Source organism: Thalassophryne amazonica, chromosome 23 (assembly GCF_902500255.1).
Source record: "Thalassophryne amazonica chromosome 23, fThaAma1.1, whole genome shotgun sequence".
Taxonomy (NCBI): Eukaryota; Metazoa; Chordata; class Actinopteri; order Batrachoidiformes; family Batrachoididae; genus Thalassophryne; species Thalassophryne amazonica.
The window spans coordinates 35,591,970-35,606,663 of NC_047125.1; the positions used below are offsets into that span (position 1 = coordinate 35,591,970).

Genomic DNA, 14,694 nt, shown 5'->3' on the forward strand with positions numbered 1-14,694 from the left:
TGTTTAATTTTGTAGAAAAAAAGCAGATCACAGACATGACACAAAACTAAAGTCATTTCAAATGGCAACTTTCTGGCTTTAAGAAACACTATAAGAAATCAGGAAAAAAAATTGTGGCAGTCAGTAACGGTTACTTTTTTAGACCAAGCAGAGGGAAAAAATATGGAATCACTCAATTCTGAGGAATAAATGATGGAATCATGAAAAACAAAAGAACGCTCCAACACATCACTAGTATTTTTTGTTTATTTTTGCTGCTTTCGCTGCGTTTGATTACCAGCTCTTAGTGAAGCTAAGCTAAGCTAACTGTGTGTGTGTTTGTTTGTTTAAATTCACGCTTTAACAGCAGATTCTGCTCGGTGTCAAAGCTCATCGGCAGCACCAGATGTATTTTTGTTTGTTTGTTTTCTGTCTGTTTGTTGTTGTGGGTTTTTTTTCACAAAAACTAAATGAACAACCGATTCCAGCCATCCTGTAATTCACACTATCCACCAATAGGTGGAGAACTTTTCTCATCTGTCATTTGGGCAGAAACACTGAAATTGTTCACATTTACATCTTAAACTGAGCTTTTCTTTTCCCCTCGTTTTTCTTCAAATGGTAACAACATAAAACGCTTTTCCACCTGATGATACGTCATGCTGGTGTCACAGTGTAACTCTGGGAAGATCTTGCTCAAGAGCACGTTTTTTTTTTTTTTTGTCAAATGGAGGAATTGAACATGTGACTTTATCAGCAGGTTGTTTTTCTTTCCCTCATGGTAATCGGGTTTTGTAACACTATAGTGCAGTGCCCGTAGGAACTTTGTCTTCCTATAGAAGCGTAAGTAGATTTTTCATGGCCGGTCGTAAGAGGCTGTGTTTGAAGGTGGGATGAGGTGTGTACTTACTATACTGACCTCTGTGACTCTGATGGAGTTTTAACAGACAGTGTGCACGTTAGTTAATACATGGCTGACATTGACTTACAAATACAGTTATTTTAAGAAAAAACAATGACTTTAATCCAATGTGGTCAGATATATACAACCCCTGGCAAAAATGATGGAATCACCGGCCTCAGAGGATGTTCATTCAGTTGTTTAATTTTGTAGAAAAAAGCAGATCACAGACATGACACAAAACTAAAGTCATTTCAGATGGAAACTTTCTGGCTTTAAGAAACACTATAAGAAATCAAGAAAAAAAGATTGTGGCAGTCAGTAATGGTTACTTTTTTAGACCAAGCAGAGGAAAAAAGTACGAGGTCTGTCAATAAAGTATAGGTCCTTTTTATTTTTTTCAAAAACTATATGGATTTCATTCATATGTTTTAGGTCAGACATGCTTGAACCCTCGTGCGCATGCGTGAGTTTTTCCACGTTTGTCGGTGACATCATTCGCCTGTGAGCACTCCTTGTGGGAGGAGCCATCCAGAACCCCTCGTCGGAATTCCTTTGTCTGAGAAGTTGCTGAGAGACTGGCGATTTGTTTGATCAAAATTTTGAGGTGATACTGTCACTTTAAGGACTTCCCACGGTGCGAGACGTCGCGCAGCGCTCTCAGGCGCCGTCGTCAGCCTGTTTCAAGCTAAAAACCTCCACATTTCAAGCTCTATTGATCCAGGACGTCGTGAGAGAACAGAGAAGTTTCAGAAGAAGTCGGTTTCAGCATTTTATCCGGATATTCCACTGTTAAAGGACATTTTTTTAATGAAAGACGTGTGGACGGGTCCGCGCGTCGGGACGCAGCCGGCGCGGTGCGGCGGCACAGGAAAAACACCTCGGTGCTGATAACCATTTGTAAAATCCAGGCGGCTTTTGATGGCTTTCAGTGGAGTGAGTATATGAGAAATTGTTTAACAGCTGGACATGTTCCAACTTGTCCTTAAGGCTTCTGACGGAGGTGTTTTTCCTGTGGCGGCGTGCTGCGCCGGCTGTGTCCAGACGCGCGGACCCATCCGCACTTTCTTTCATTACAAAATCACCTTTAACAGTGGAATATCCGGATAAACTGCTGATCCCAACCTCTCCTGAAACTTCTCTGTTCTCTCACGACATCCTGGATCAACAGAGCCTGAAATGTGGAGGTTTTCAGCTTGAAACAGGCTGACGACGGCGCCTGGGAGCGCTGTGCGACGTCTCGCACCGTGGGAAGTCCTTAAAGCGACAGTATCACCTCAAAATCTCTCATCAGCCGTTAAAATTTTCACCGAAAACCAGCTTAATTTTTCGAACCGTGTCCACTTCGATGTGTCTCACAGGTTTAGAAAAAATTTTGATCAAACAAAGCGCCCGTCTCTCAGCAACTTCTCAGACAAAGGAATTCCGACGAGGGGCTGGACGACTCCTCCCACAAGGAGTGCTCACAGGCGGATGACGTCACCGACAGGCGTGGAAAAACTCACGCATGCGCACGAGGGTTCAAGCATGTCTGACGTAAAAACATATGAATGAAATCCATATAGTTTTTGAAAAAAATAAAAAGGACCTATACTTTATTGACAGCCCTCGTATGGAATCACTCAATTCTGAGGAAAAAGTGATGGAATCATGAAAAACAAAAGAACGCTCCAACACATCACTAGTATTTTGTTGCACCACCTCTGGCTTTTCTAACAGCTTGCAGTCTCTGAGTCATGGACTTAATGAGTGACAAACAGTACTCTTCATCAATCTGGCTCCAACTTTCTCTGATTGCTGTTGCCAGATCAGCTTTGCAGGTTGGAGCCTTGTCATGGACCATTTTCTTCAACTTCCACCAAAGATTTTCAATTGGATTAAGATCCGGACTATTTGCAGGCCATGACATTGACCCTATGTGTCTTTTTGCAAGGAATGTTTTCACAGTGTTTGCTCTATGGCAAGATGCATTATCATCTTGAAAAATGATTTCATCATCCCCAAACATCCTTTCAATTGATGGGATAAGAAAAGTGTCCAAAATATCAACGTAAACTTGTGCATTTATTGATGTAATGACAGCCATCTCCCCAGTGCCTTTACCTGACATGCAGCCCCATATCATCAATGACTGTGGAAATTTACATGTTCTCTTCAGGCAGTCATCTTTATAAATCTCATTGGAACGGCACCAAACAAAAGTTCCAGCATCATCACCTTGCCCAATGCAGATTCGAGATTCATCACTGAATATGACTTTCATCCAGTCATCCACAGTCCACGATTGCTTTTCCTTAGCCCATTGTAACCTTGTTTTTTTTCTGTTTAGGTGTTAATGATGGCTTTCGTTTAGCTTTTCTGTATGTAAATCCCATTTCCTTTAGGCGGTTTCTTACAGTTCGGTCACAGACGTTGACTCCAGTTTCCTCCCATTCGTTCCTCATTTGTTTTATTGTGCATTTTTTATTTTTGAGACATATTGCTTTAAGTTTTCTGTCTTGACGCTTTGATGTCTTCCTTGGTCTACCAGTATGTTTGCCTTTAACAACCTTCCCATGTTGTTTGTATTTGGTCCAGAGTTTAGACACAGCTGACTGTGAACAACCAACATCTTTTGCAACATTGCGTGATAATTTACTCTCTTTTAAGAGTTTGATAATCCTCTCCTTTGTTTCAATTGACATCTCTCGTGTTGGAGCCATGATTCATGTCAGTCCACTTGTTGCAACAGCTCTCCAAGGTGTGATCACTCCTTTTAAGATGCAGACTAATGAGCAGATCTGATTTGATGCAGGTGTTAGTTTTGTGGATGAAAATTTACAGGGTGATTCCATAATTTATTCCTCAGAATTGAGTGAGTCCATATTTTTTCCCTCTGCTTGGTCTAAAAAAGTAACTGTTACTGACTGCCACAATCTTTTTTTCTGATTTCTTATAGTGTTTCTTAAAGCCAGAAAGTTGCCATTTGAAATGACTTTAGTTTTGTATCATGTCTGTGATCTGCTTTTTTTCTACAAAATTAAACAACTTAATGAACATCCTCCGAGGCCGGTGATTCCATAATTATTGCCAGGGGTTGTAATGTCATGCCAGCGGACCTTTTTGCACAAGAAAGACAAAATGAAAAACTCCTGCCATCACAGGGAGCAGTCAGCTTTAACAGTAGTGATGTGTCATAGCCTTAATGTGTCAACATGTCTGCCATAGTCTGTCACGTAGCTACAGTGGCGAACACAAGTTAAGCTGCATGCGTCCAAAAATGGGAAAAGAGGATTTGGGTCAAATTGTAGAAGAAAGTTTGATTTATTACATCACGAAGTCACACGATGCTAAAGTACGTTTAATACAACAGAACCCTTTTTTACTCAGGCTAGCTCACTCTATGCTAGTTTAGAACTAGCTGGACCTTACGTTAAAGAACTTCCTGTGAACATATTAAATCTTGTTTCACATCTGCTGATCTGTTTTTTGGAGGATTTTAATGGAACCACATCCCAGTGTCCTGTTTGGACACGTCGTCCGACTTCTGTGGGTCAAAGTTCAACTCAGAGTGGTGATTATTTAAAGGAGGCAGGAAAAAAAACAACAATTGAACTGAAGTTGACTGTGTACATTTTCTGCCAAGATGCTCATGTGAGTCGTAACCGTGGATGTGCTCAATTGCCATGGTGATATTAAAAAGAAAGAACCTGGTTCTCCAGGTGGGGATCAGGTCTAAACCCCCCCTGTGGTTCTGGGTCAGGTCCTGACCTGGTTTGGTCGATACAGACTCTACACACGTGTTTGATGGTTCCTTTATTTCACCAAGTGTTAAACTGTGACAGAATGAAGCCGGCTGAAGGTGGACGTACACCTGAAGACGTCCATGGACTGTGTGACCGCCTGAAACCGCTTCACTTCTGGACCACATCGAGCATGAAGCAGCCGCTCAGAAAAAGTCAACCCAGGTGTCTTTGTGTTTGTGGAGGAGGTAGACGGAAAGAGAACAGTGATGTGGTGACAGGTAGTCCTTAACACGGGTCAGCTGAGTCACATAGAACAGTTCCTGGGGCGGCAGCAGTTTATGATCGAGTCCTGAATCTTCCAGCGTGGCAACTTTTCATATTTTTGAAGAGGAGGAGACAGTTTGGTCACATGATGGAGAAAGAACTTTTAATAATTTAAATGATGCTGAAAACTGACCCCCCCCCCCCCCCCCCCACACAGTTTTGGCTCCGCCTTTTGTGTTTCAGTTCTAACCCTTTACTTAGTTACAACTTTTTTTATTAACTGTCTCAGCGCCAAATGTTTCTTAAAATATTAACGCTATGTTTTCAAATGATTAGGCTCCGTCCCTTTTGTGTGGCTCCACTCCCAGGATTGATTCCATTGACAGTGAAGCTTTGCATGTCGGAGCAGCTGATTGGTGGGTTAGATTCCTGTCACAGCTGAGTGCTGACGTATCCCTGAGCAAGGCGTTGAACCCTGTAGCATGTGGATGCCATGTGGTCCTGGTTGTTGAACAAACACATGCAGGTGAAAGCAGCTTAGATTTAGAAGGTTAAAATGATTTGTGGATCATAGGACATATTTCCCCTTTAAAATGAATGTCTTCAGCTTGAAGTGAATCAAATCAGCTTTTTGTTTTCAAATTTTAAGTTGATCTTTGTGACTTAATTCAGTTTATTTATGAAGCAACACATCAGGTCCGGGCATGATGCCCATGAGCAAGCACCTTGTTTTTATTAGATACATAATACTTATTTTATTTTGAAGAAACTAATTATTTTATTGAACCAGTTCAAAAGCTGCAAATTAAAAAAAAGTCTTCATCCACTGATGGCGAAATTTCATTTTCTCAAAATGTTTTTAAGTTTCTACATGAAAACATCTTAAAATGAGATAATGACATTTGAAATAAAACTTCTTCACCTGAAACAGATGGTTTAAGTGCTGCTTAAGAAGCTTAAACTTAGATTTAAGATCTTTGGTGTGGAAGGGTTTAAAAAAAACAACACTTCCAGTCAGCTGTTTGTTTCTTCCTGCAATCAGAAACACTCTGAGGGACTTCATCCCACAACCATCACCTGCGTACTTGCTCATGGGCCATGGAAGATTCAGATTTGTCTCATGTGGTTCTGTGTAAATCATTTTGGCATTTGACAGAGGAAGATTCAATGTAAGCTTTTGGTTTTGAGCTGTTTAAAATAGACTAGTTTAGGAGGAAAAAAATCAGGTTAAAAAACAGTTTAAAGTCATTTAAATGAAAAAAACTGTTTAGTCAGTTTGCTGGAAAAAGTAAAAAGAAACAGTTTAGTCATTTAGCTAAAAAAAAAAAGTTTAAAGTCATTTAGGTGGGAAAAGTAACAAAAAGAAAGTTTAGTCATTTAGCAAAGAAAAAAAACAGTTTAAAGTCATTTTGCTGGAAAAATAAACCCATTAAAGTCGCCCATCTGAAGCCAAACTGCCACGAAACACGATTCGGTGTGTTGATGTTTGTTTATTGATCAGCTAAAGCTAACATGTAGCATGCAGATGTGTGTGATTCATCACTCGGCTGGTCACATGACGTCCTGAGATGTGATTGGCTGGGCCTAAACTGTCTCCTCGACTCCTCCTGCGTGTTGAGGTGCTTTTGTAGTTTGTCATCCACACAGTAAAAAAGTTGTCGTCCTCTTAGAAAAGTGTCTGAATGGCGTCCAGCAGTTCTTCTGTGTGGTGATGTGCAGACTGACCTCCAGGTGGCAGCAGAGAGTTAGAAGAACCACCGAAACGTCTCGCCGGCGGGGACGGAAGGTGGACGCTATAATGACAGAGACAGATCCAAGAGACATGTCACAGTAGACATCTATATACTTCTGGTAAATATAGAAACAATACATTGAGTGACAGGAGCTGGTTCAGAGAGTTCGGGGGTTCTGAGGGATCGGGTCCATAATTATTTGGACAGATTGTGTCTCGTAAGAATCACAGGTTTGTTTTGTGCAGTTTGTCTGTTCTTGGTCACAAATCTTGTCATCTTTGTCTGAGTTTGACTTGGACATCTCAGCTGCGTTACAAAATTTTCATCAAGCTGTCAGATGACAAAGGCATCCAACCATGTGGAGGAAAGGAAATGAAGACATCAGACACGCTGCAATGGGTTCCCACGATGACCTTTAACCTTTGTGACAGTGTGCAGCCTTTGATTGGCTCAACATCAAAGCAGTGAGGCAACACGTGTGAAACCACAACACTGCTCCAGCTGTGCATGTGTCATTTCAGTGTGTGCATGTGTGCACGTGCTGAGGGAATAAGTACTCACAGCGCCAATTAATCATTGATTATCACTAATTATTTTCATAAATACTCTGCAGACTGTGTGTGTGTGTCTGTATGTATGCTTGTCATTGTGTCTGTGTGCATGCTTGTGTCAGTGTGTGTGTGTGTGCATGCTTGTGTCAGTGTGTGTGTGTCTGTGTGTATGCTTGTCATTGTGTCTGTGTGCATGCTTGTGTCAGTGTGTGTGTGTCTGTGTGCATGCTTGTCATTGTGTCAGTGTGTGTGTGTATGTGTGTGTCTGTGTGCATGCTTGTCATTGTGTCAGTGTGTGTGTGTATGTGTGTGACTGTGTGCATGCTTGTCATTGTGTCAGTGTGTGTGTGTGTGTGTCTGTGTGCATGCTTGTCATTGTGTCTGTGACGTCCTTGTGTCAGTGTGTGTGTGTGTGTGCATGCTTGTGTCAGTGTGCGTGTGTGTGTCTGTGTGCATGCTTGCGTCAGTGTGCGTGTGTGTCTGTGTGCATGCTTGTCAGTGTGTGTCTGTGTGCATGCTTGTCAGTGTGTGTGTGTGCATGCTTGTGTCAGTGTGTGTGTGTGTGTCTGTGTGCATGCTTGTGTCAGTGTGTCTGTGTGCATGCTTGTCACTGTGTGTGTGTCTGTGTGCATGCTTGTCATTGTGTCTGTGTGCATGCTTGTCACTGTGTGTGTGTCTGTGTGCATGCTTGTCATTGTGTCTGTGTGCATGCTTGTCACTGTGTGTGTGTGTGTGTGTGTGTGTGTGTGTGCGCGTGCTTGTCAGTGTGTGTGTCTGTGTGCATGCTTGTGTCAGTGTGTGTGTGTGTGTGTGTGCATGCTTGCGTCAGTGTGCGTGTGTGTGTGCATGCTTGCGTCAGTGTGCGTGTGTGTGTGTGTGTGTGCATGCTTGCGTCAGTGTGTGTGTGTGTGTATGCTTGTCAGTGTGTGTGTGTGTGCATGCTTGTGTCAGTGTGTGTGTGTGTGCATGCTTGTGTCAGTGTGTGTGTGTGTGCATGCTTGTGTCTGTGTGTGTGCATACTTTTGTAAATGTGTGCGCGCGTGTATGCTTGTGTAAGTGTGTGTAACTGTGTGTGTGTATGCTTGTGTAAGTGTATATTAGGATTGGTTTGTGTGTATGTGTGTGCTTGAGGAGACAAGTTTGGGTTTTAAAACTCTGAGGACATTCTGTCTGGTCCTCACAACTTCAAACCGCTGTTTTTGAGTTAGTGGTGATTGAATGTGTTATGTACACTCACAAGTATAGAGACACAGATGTGTGTGTATGAGAGACTGACTGCATGTGTGTAATTATGCATCTTTGTGAGGACATCAAAAATCCTGGTTCTCCTAAAACTCTTCGCTTCACTGACTCACTGACGCCATCAATCTGGCTTTGCACTTCGTTCTGCAGCAACTTCCTGAAGGATAGGAAGCAGCATGTGAGGCTGGGGAAGAATGTCTCGGACTCCCGGACCACCACTATCGGTACTCCTCAGGGCTGTGCACCTCTGATCACCAGTCTGTCAAGCTTATCAAGTTTGCAGATGACACCACCCTTCTCTGAATCATCTCTGATGGGGGTGAGTCCGCCTATAGACTGGAGGTCCAATGACTGGTGTCCTGGTGCAGCTACAGTGAGGAAAATAAGTATTTGAACACCCTGCGATTTTGCAAGTTCTCCCACTTAGAAATCATGGAGGGGTCTGAAATTTTCATCTTGGGTTCATGTCCACTGTGAGAGACATAATCTAAAAAAAAAAAAAAAAAAAAAAAAATCTGGAAATCACAATGTATGATTTTTTTTTTTTAAATAATTTATTTGTATGTTACTGCTGCAAAATAAGTATTTGAACACCTGTGAAAATCAATGTTAATATTTGGTACAGTAGCCTTTGTTTGTAATTACAGAGGTCAAACGTTTCCTGTAGTTCTTCACCAGGTTTTCACAAACTGCAGCAGGGATTTTGGTCCACTCCTCCATACAGATCTTCTCCAGATCTTTCAGGTTTGGAGTTTCAGCTCCCTCCAAAGATTTTCTATTGAGTTCAGGTCTGGAGACTGGCCAGGCCACTCCAGGACCTTGAAATGCTTCTTACGGAGCCCCTCCTTAGTTGCCCTGGCTGTGTGTTTGGGGTCACTGTCATGCTGGAAGACCCAGCCATGACCCATCTTCAATGCTCTTACTGAGGGAAGGAGGTTGTTTGCCAAAATCTCACAATACATGACCCCATCCATCCTCCCTTCAATACGGTGCAGTTGTCCTGTCCCCTTTGTAGAAGAGCACCCCCAGAGTATGATGTTTCCACCCCCATGCTTCATGGTTGGGATGGTTTTCTTGGGGTTGTTCTCATCCTCTAAACACAGTAAGTGGAGTTGATTCCAAAAAGCTCTATTCTGGTCTCATCTGACCACATGACCTTCTCCCATGCCTCCTCTGGATCATCCAGATGGTCACTGGTGAACTTCAAACGGGCCTGGACATGTGCTGGCTTGAGCAGGGGGACCTTGCTGCCCTGCAGGATTTTAAACCATGACAGCATCATGTGTTACTAATGTAATCTTTGTGACTGTGGTCCCAGCTCTCTTCAGGTCATTGACCAGGTCCTCCTGTGTAGTTCTGAGCTTTCTCAGAATCATCCTTACCCCACAAAGTGAGATCTTGTATGGAATCCCAGACCGAGGGAGATTGACAGTCATCTTGTGTTTCTTCCACTTTCTAATAAATAATCATAACAGTTGTTGTCTTCTACCAAGCTGCTTGGCTGTTGTCCTGTAGTCCATCCCAGCCTTGTGCAGGTCTACAGTTTTGTCCCTGGTGTCCTTAGACAGCTCTTTGGTCTTGGCTATGGTGGACAGGTTGGAGTGTGATTGATTGAGTGTGTGAACAGGTGTCTTTAATACAGGTAACAAGTTCAAACAGGTGCAACTAATACAGGTAAAGAGTGCAGAATAAGAGGGCTTCTTAAAGAAAAATTAACAGGTCTGTGTGAGACAGAATTCTTGCTGGTTGGTAGGTGTTCAAATACTTATTTTCCTCACTGTATAACAACTTGATGCTGAACACAGAGAAGACAGTGGAGATTATTGTGGACTTTAGGAAGAACACAGCCCCTCTTCCCTTCATTACCCTGGCAGACACCCCCATCACCATAGTGGACACCTTCTGTTTCCTGGGAATCACTCTAACCCAGGACCTCAGGTGGGAGTCCACCATTACTTCTGTTGTCAAGAAGGCCCAGCAGAGGATGTACTTCCTGCGGCAGTTGAAGAAATTCAACCTGCCAGCAAGGATCATGGTGCAGTTTTACACTGCCATCATCGAGTCCACCCTCACCACCTCCATCACCGTGTGGTACGCTGGAGCCACCACCAGGGACATACAGAGACTACAGCGCATTGTACGCTCTGCCAAGAAAGTGATTGGCTGCAACCTTCCATCTCTTCAGGACCTGTACACCTGCAGGACACTGGGATGTTCAGGTCAGATCAGAGCCGATCCTTCTCACCCTGGATATAGCCCTTTTTGACCTCCTCCCCTCAGACAGGAGGCTACGGTCCCTTCGGACCAGAACCTCCCGCCATAAGAACAGTTTTTTCCCCTTTGCTGTTAGCCTCCTCAACAAGAACCTTTAGAACTCTACATTGTTGCTATCACCACCATTTATCACCATCATTTGTTTATCTTAGCTCATACATTCTGTACATTTTGTAACATTGTTATAGCGTAAAGTTTTATTATATATTACTTGTTTTACTGCTCTATTTTTTTATTTTTATGATAGCACCAAGTACCGCAGCAATTTCCGAATGTTGTAAACTTGGTCACTCATATGACAATAAAACTTTTCTGATTCTGATTCACTGACACGTCAGCAGGTCAAAGGTCAGGAGCTGCTTTTTGTCTCTTTAGTTCAGATAAATCAGCAAAGCAGATGTGACGGAAGCCACCAAGACAGCAACAAGCTTCAGTGGCTGCAGACACTTGTCTGCTGCTTCTCTCTGCACATTTGGTTAAAAACATGAAATCTGGGCCGTGGATGTGTCCTTACCTCCAGAGCTCCACTTCCTCCTCCTCCCGGTTTCTTCTTCAGCTCCTCACATTTCCTGAATTTGCAGATCTGGTGACCCGTCTTGCGGTTGCGGCAGGATGAGCAAACGCCACAGTTTATCAGTCGCCTGCACGGCCCGCACACACCGCATCGCTTCCTCTTCCTCTTTGCCACTGCCCCCGACGACGACGAGGAGGACGATGAAGCCACGGCTCCTCCTGTCACCCCTGACGACGAGGGTGATGAGGATGAAGGGCAGGGGGAGGAGCTGGCGTGCTGCTGACAGTCCGTTAACACCCGCTGGCTGCCCGTCATCTGGAAGGCGCTGCCCGTGTCTGAGATCCCACCTGACGCTGACCCCATGGCCATGACGATGACCCCAGGGGGCAGTCCCAGCCCCCCAAGGAAACTCCCGCCCATCACACCGCCCCCGCTGCAGCTTCCGCCCTCTGATAGGCCCATCATATCTGGGTGGGCGTGTCTTTGTTTGTTCATGACCCCACAGTCTGCCCCGCCGCCATATCCAGGGAGGAAGTTCCCATTGCTCGGTGCCATGGGGTTATGGTGAACCGCCTCCTGTGTGACAGGAAGTGAGGTGGCAGTGTGTCCGTGTTTTTCAGCTTCTCCCTCGTTGCTGCTCCCTCCACCTCCTCCCCCCCCCCGTCCTGGCCCCTCACTGCCCTGTTGCATGCTGGTCCCATGAGGGTGCGAGGAGGTCATGTGACCGGCTGTTGTTGGGGAGGGGTGGTGGTGGAGGTGGTGATGTGTTGCAGTTGCTGCTACAGGTTTGGGTCTGCCCCAAAACATGGCTGCTGGGTGGTTCATGTTGTCATGGCAACCCCAAGGTGCTGTTGCCATTGCGCCCAGCCTGGCTGCGGTCGGGGGGAAAATGGGGGCGGCGGCCGCCAAACGAGCAGCCAGTTTGGAGGACTCTGGGAAGTTGGAGACGTTCATGTTGACATTAGTTTTGTAGAAGTTAGCGATGGAGGAGCGGTAACGGTCCATCTCCGTGGTGTAGTCCAGCATGGGGGCGAGACTCGATACCTGCAAAAACACAACAATTTTATTCACAAGGACCCCCTTTAGCAGGCAGGCCTGTGATTGGCTGCACAACAGCCAATAGAAACAAAGTGTGAGAAAAACATTTAAACCAAGAGCAGTGGAAGTGCACAGATGGAACCTTTCACTTCCAAACAGTCAGAGGCGGTCTGGACCCCTGAGGCACTTTGAACACCTGATTCAGTTCCTCCTGGAACCTGCCTTCCTGAGCAGGTACAACAGGATACACACAACCCTACAGAGGGACTATGAAGATCTGGATTCTACCTGCTTCTGGCAGTGGTTCTGACTGAGAACTGGTCACAACATCCCGAGATGACTTGAGCCCACACCCCTGGATTTGTTCTAGTCCTGGGATGGCAATTAACCGACAGGAGAATCAGGACGTGTGGAGTCTGGACTCCAGTCTCATGTTGTTTTTGTTTTTTTGTTGTTTTTTTGTGCTCCCGTCACAAAATGATTTAAATTTTCATAATGGGGTATTTTTTTTAACTCACTATTACCAAATCTACTCCTACCCAACCCTAACCATAACCACCCGACACCCCGCTTCACTTTTTATTACGTGCAGCTGTCACAGAATGTATTACAATAAATTTGTGCTCCGGTGACGAACATTTGCACTTTTCGTGACAGTATCGCAAGCCAATAGATTAATGTGTATTTTCTGCTGCTGAATCCCGACGTGCCGTGAGACTGGGTTGGGAGTCTGACTTCCTCATCAGTGTTCTGAGTCAGTGCTGATGGTATAAAAACGCAGTCCAACGGGCTTCCATGGGACCGTTAAGACAGGGCCAACACAAAGGAACCGTCCCTCAGTAGAACCGTCTCACTGGATGTTGTTCAGGAACTGGCATCAGTAGGTGGTCCAGATGTTTTTGTTTTCTACACAGTTGAACCCACTAATCCATACTCCTGCTGCATTCTGGGTAGTCAGAATGCAGGAGTATGGATCCTGAAGAACTAAACCAATCAAAAAAGCAGAAATATTTCCTGTGGTCAAACCCAAACATGGACTCACCTGTCCCTGTCCATCATAGCTGTGGTGAGCTGGGTGATGGTGGGAGGAGGCAGAGCTTCGCTGGAGCATGGAGGAGAGGTCACTCTCCACGCACACACCGCTGGTCATGCCCGACATAACCTCACACTCACTCACGTAGGCTTAGAAGACGTTGGAGAGCAGTTAGCGCTGCGCGGTGGACTCGTGGTGCTCTGTGAAAGAAAAGACAAACACAGATCATTAATATGATAGAATTCAGAGACTCCGCCCCCTTGCTGCTCAGCGCTCTGATTATACATCAGATAAGTGTTGCTGAACTGCACAAGCCTTGTGGCGTTCAGATCGGCCAAGTTTATAAATGCAACTTTTGTAGCTGTTTGGTGTGATAATAGCGTGATTGTTTGTTAAAAACAAAAAGCACGTGTTGCACGCTGAGGAAACGCGTGTTTGCTAATCTTATGTTCGCTCAGGTTTGTATGTTTCCGCTGAACGCTGCAGTGGTTTAGAAAGTGTTGCTGCCACCTGCTGTTTGGGAGGATGTCATTGCACTGTGTGTCCACTTTAAAACATTCTTTGATAGTGTGTGTTGACGTGCACGAGCTCCCGCCTTACTTAAATAACCCAATATAGGGCCCCCCAGCTCCACCGTTGTGTAACACGTGACCGCCTCACTCTGTGTGTGTGTGTGTACACGTAATAAGTGAATGTGGAGATGTGTGTGTGTGTGCGCGTCCCCCGTGCCTTTTTCCGTGTGGCTTGAGTGTTTTGTGGAGCGGGTGCGCGTGCGGGCGGCTGCGCACGAGCCCCCTCGAGGCGTCACTAATTAGCCCGTCTGGCCGAGCGGGCCACAGCGCGTGCCAGCAGCGCGTGCCAGCTCCGACAGAAGGTCACGGCGGCCACCGGGCGCGAGGGGAAAACCGATCTCCCACGCGACACATTAACACCACGTCCCCTCCCCCCTCAGGCACAACGCGAGGAGGGAGGAGGGGGAGGAGGAGGAGGAGGGGGGGGGGTCAATCGAAACAGAGCCGATAACAACCGATAAATACCGTGAAGACAGCATGCACAGAGAGAGAGAGAGAGGAGAGAGGAGAAGATGGACGGCGCCTGCTGCTACTTACCGGGCCCGCGAGGAGGCGGAGGAGGAGGAGGAGAGGAAGAGGAGGAGGGAGAAGGAGACCGTCTGGGAATTATCCCGCCACGGATCATGGCTGGCGGGAAGGAGAGAGAGGGGTGGGGGGTGGGGGGGAAGAGAGCACCGAGAGAGATTTGTGGTCGGTTCAGGGGGGGGGGGGGGTGATAATCACCTGGGCTTGGCACGAGCCAGCGCAATAAGGCGGGAAAGAGAGAGAGACGTTAAATGAGGCAGGTCGCGAGGAGGAAGCAGCTCTGGAGACCTTGCTGAGGCGGGAAAAGAGATCAGCTCAAGGAAAGAAAAAATAGAAAAAAAAG

At 45.5% G+C, this 14,694-nt stretch overlaps 1 protein-coding gene across 2 annotated transcripts; it reads right to left on the minus strand.

Annotated features, from left to right (window-relative positions):
* Positions 1-6,474: 6,474 nt before the first annotated feature.
* On the minus strand, positions 6,475-14,491 carry LOC117505299 (POU domain, class 4, transcription factor 1-like). Of its 2 annotated transcripts, XM_034164933.1 has the most exons (4): positions 14,364-14,491; positions 13,264-13,454; positions 11,184-12,227; positions 6,475-6,662 (listed from the first exon to the last, which is right to left on the minus strand). In XM_034164933.1, exons 2-4 carry the CDS (start codon positions 13,378-13,380, stop codon positions 6,615-6,617), a joined length of 1,209 nt encoding a protein of 402 aa, XP_034020824.1. In that variant the 5' UTR covers positions 13,381-13,454; positions 14,364-14,491; the 3' UTR covers positions 6,475-6,614. The 2 variants fall into 2 exon arrangements, with proteins under 2 accessions (XP_034020824.1, XP_034020825.1); XM_034164934.1 differs by lacking the exon at positions 14,364-14,491 and having other exon boundaries at positions 13,264-13,519.
* Between the last annotated feature and the right edge of the window lie 203 nt (positions 14,492-14,694).

Bases quoted from the DNA above. Each gene is read 5' to 3' on its own strand.
- LOC117505299 (XM_034164933.1), bottom strand. From the start codon at position 13,380: ATGTCGGGCATGACCAGCGGTGTGTGCGTGGAGAGTGACCTCTCCTCC. The intron at 12,228-13,263 runs GTGAGTCCATGT...GTGTTTTTGCAG, and splicing joins GCTATGATGGACAGGGACAG to GTATCGAGTCTCGCCCCCAT. The intron at 6,663-11,183 runs GTAAGGACACAT...CTGTCATTATAG, and splicing joins GAGGAAGTGGAGCTCTGGAG to CGTCCACCTTCCGTCCCCGC.